The following is a 3,498-nucleotide window of genomic DNA, read 5'->3' as shown; positions in this document are numbered from 1 at the left end:
CTAATAGACTTTTATTGGGGGCAATAGACGTCCATTGTCCCCTAATACATGTCTATTGTCCTCAATAGACGTCTATTACCCCCCAATACCCTATATAATAGTCTATTGCCCCCAATCGACGTCTATTACCCCAAATATACGTCTATTACCCCCAATACCCTATATAATATCATCACCTAACAAAAGTACAGCATTGATTATGCCTGAAATGAAACTTTGGTAGTTGAGGAAGTAATAAATAACGAGTTGTAACCACCATTTCCACGACCCATATATAAGAGTAATAAGACTACCACACACACACACTAACCCATGCAATATTCTCATCACGTAGTGTGTTTTTTCTTCTAATCTTATACGTATAAAAAGAAAGAAAAAAGAAAGAGAGAACCTGCAGGCAGATCAAGCTGTACTAAAAATGCTTGATTGGGATCGTTGGCTGGTGAAATGGCGAGTACAATTTCGGGGGAGGGAATGGAACTTCGTGGACATAGCCACTTTCACTAGCCTCGTCTTCTTGCACTTCCTTTCTCTTTTTGCGCCATTTTACTTCACCTGGACTGCGTTTTGGCTGGCCATTGCGCTCTACTTTGTCTCAGGTGTCGGTGTAACCCTTTCGTTCCATAGGAATCTCTCCCACAGAAGCTTTAAGCTTCCCAGATGGCTCGAGTACTTCTTTGCCTATTGTGGGGTTTTATCACTTCAGGTACTTATCTGAAATTAATCTAATCAATCTAAGAAAGATTAATGAGATGATGAGATTTATAACTTCTATAATTTGTTGTTCGGTAATATGTTTTCGGTTTGCAGAGGAGTCCACTTGATTGGGTGAGCGTACACAGATCCCACCATCAATTTACAGAAACAGTGAAAGACCCTCATAGCCCAGTGAGAGGATTCTGGTTTAGTCATGTTGGTTGGGCACTCGATTACCGTGGTCGAAATGGAAGTGTAAAAACTCTCTCCCTCTCTCTCTCCTTCTGGTGGAGTCCGGATCCTAGCCCGCTTCTCTACTAATCCCTTCTCTACTCTCTCTCCTTCTAGTGATTTGATAAAATACATACAATTTAGTTATTTTAGATAATAAACACAAGAATGCAAGATCAATACAAAAAAAAATCGATAGTAAAAAATTTGAAATCCTTTAACCTATATATATAGATCTTGTACGTGCTTACAAATTCTAATTCCTTTTTGCAGTATGACGCACGACTAAAGAATGTTGGAGATTTGAAAAGACAACCATACTATATATTTCTCCATTATACATACCCTCTTCATTATGCTGCTCTCGGAGTTCTATTGTACTTTGTTGGAGGAATGCCCTTTTTGGTTTGGGGAATGGTAAAATGTACAATTACTCCCATATATTGTCCTTCTTGTTAGTACCGAATTTGTTACCGTCACCACGAGATTTTTCTTTTACTAATTGGAAACGTATAATCGAACCTCCAATTTATTTTAATTCATTTTTCAACCCTACTAGTAGCTCCGGGCACTCGCTTTGATGAGTTTTATCGATTATAGTAAATCACTATATGATTTTTTGTTAACTATCAAATTTCCCTTTTACATATCGATTAACTTGCTGTTGTTTCTTTCTTTTTTAGGGAGTAAGGACGGTGCTTTTTCTCCATGCTACATTTGGAATAAACTCAATTTGCCATACATGGGGAAAACAAGTATGGGAAACTGGTGATTTATCCAGAAACAACTGGTAAAATTTTGTTGGAGAATATACGGAATCTACCATCGAAAAATCTAAGCATTGCAAATTACAAGGGGTTGTCTACAGTACTTGAATGTTTATCATACACTCATTTTACATCTAATTGAACCAAAATCACAATTTAATTAAACAAAATTTATAACATTGACAACAAAGTTATCACATTTGTTTTACATATTTACATATAATTGAACTAAGTTACCACATCAACAACAATTTGTTCATAAACTTGTAAAAATATCGTAGGTGGAGTAATTACCTCTAATAGAACTAAAATTACCCAAAAAATAACTCTATTTACCATAATGACAACAAAATTGTTGTTATATTTGTAAATAAGTGTATCACATACATGTAGGTACTGTAGAATTTCCCTGCAAACTAATATACCTCCTCTATCTATTGCAAATTAGTTTTGCGATAGATGTAATTTTTTGTCATGGTAGCCTTGCAAAATAACATATCAAATCTCGAATCCATCTATCTATGGCAAATTAGTTTTGCAATAGATGTATGAATTTTTTTTTCTGGTAGCCTGGCTATATCTTGCAAAATAATATTCAAGATTTTATTTATATTAAATTTAGCTGCTATTTGCACTCTAGCTAGCTTATATACATATTTATATGACTGATATATGTGGAAATTAAATGAGAATTTTTTTATCTTTTCACAGGTTGATTGGATTGCTGGCACATGGAGAAGGTTGGCATAATAATCACCATGCTTTTCAGCACTCAGCTCGACACGGCTTGGAATGGTGGCAAATTGATGTTACTTGGTATGTCATAAGATTTCTTGAACTTGTGGGTTTGGCAACAGAAGTGAAGCTTCCAACTGAGACTCAGAAGAAACAAAGAGCTTTAAGCAACAAAATGATCCATGAGGAGAAGCAGCAGCAGCTTGAAACAAAAGTCCAAAATGGCAAGCTTTGAAAAACTGCTATCACAATGGGATGGATCTATATATGAGTACTATTTACTGTCTTAAAAAAAATAAAAAAAGTATGTTTGGACTTTGGATTGTTAAGATATAAATCCTGGTGATCGAGATTAGGTGTTTGTCTTGTTCTTTGTGATGTATGTCAACAATAATTTTGGTGAAATTATTGTTTGTCTTGTGAGTGAGAGCACTGTCATACTTGTGGGTAAATTATTATGTGAATCATGTAAAACGTGAAGGTGTTGTAAGAATTATTTTCCATTTGATGCATGTTATATGTGCATAAAGCTCATTCCTCATGTTTTGTGTACATTTTGTGTAGCTAGCTAGTTGAGATGTCGGTGAAAATTATCACGAAAGCAAAATATGTTGAATATGTAGTAGTAAAATTTAAGTTGGATAAACAAAAGTAATGCTATTTTTTTTAGGGGAATAAAACTAATTTCATTGACTTAATGACCATTACAATCATGGTTTATAATCTCCACCACACTTGGAGGAGGTACATGAAAAAAGTTCAAAGAAAACGAAGCCAGCTTGGCTTCTTGAGCTAGCCTATGCGCCACCGAGTTGGCCTGGCGCCTCACAAAGCAAACCTGAGCTGAAGCAGCTGACTGTAGGAGCTCCTTAAGATCATGGATGATATCGAAAACCCAAGTCAGAGTGATCAAGATCTTGGTTTGTCACCGCCTGGACTAGGGCTTGGCAATCTGTCTCCACAACTAGGGGTACGAAGCCATGAGAGATAGCAAAGTGTAATCCCAGAAACAAAGCTAACAATTCGATCAGCATGCCTTGCTGAACTTGTGACCCTAACTGTATGGCAA

The 3,498-nt window shown here is 36.0% G+C and overlaps 1 protein-coding gene across 1 annotated transcript; it reads left to right on the top strand.

Moving 5' to 3' along the window:
• The first annotated feature begins 299 nt into the window (after nucleotides 1–299).
• On the top strand, nucleotides 300–2,970 carry LOC112189584 (palmitoyl-monogalactosyldiacylglycerol delta-7 desaturase, chloroplastic). The gene is made up of 5 exons (XM_024328929.2): nucleotides 300–706; nucleotides 811–951; nucleotides 1,201–1,344; nucleotides 1,611–1,717; nucleotides 2,406–2,970. The coding sequence occupies exons 1-5, from the start codon at nucleotides 419–421 to the stop codon at nucleotides 2,662–2,664; spliced, it is 939 nt and encodes a 312-aa protein (XP_024184697.1). The 5' UTR covers nucleotides 300–418; the 3' UTR covers nucleotides 2,665–2,970.
• The last annotated feature ends 528 nt before the right edge of the window (nucleotides 2,971–3,498 follow it).

Source organism: Rosa chinensis, chromosome 2 (genome assembly GCF_002994745.2).
Source record: "Rosa chinensis cultivar Old Blush chromosome 2, RchiOBHm-V2, whole genome shotgun sequence".
NCBI lineage: Eukaryota > Viridiplantae > Streptophyta > Magnoliopsida > Rosales > Rosaceae > Rosa > Rosa chinensis.
This window is presented reverse-complemented; position numbering and strand designations above follow the sequence as displayed.

Bases quoted from the DNA above. Each gene is read 5' to 3' on its own strand.
- LOC112189584 (XM_024328929.2), top strand. From the start codon at position 419: ATGCTTGATTGGGATCGTTGGCTGGTGAAATGGCGAGTACAATTTCGG. The intron at 707-810 runs GTACTTATCTGA...TTCGGTTTGCAG, and splicing joins GTGGGGTTTTATCACTTCAG to AGGAGTCCACTTGATTGGGT. The intron at 952-1,200 runs GTAAAAACTCTC...TCCTTTTTGCAG, and splicing joins ACCGTGGTCGAAATGGAAGT to TATGACGCACGACTAAAGAA.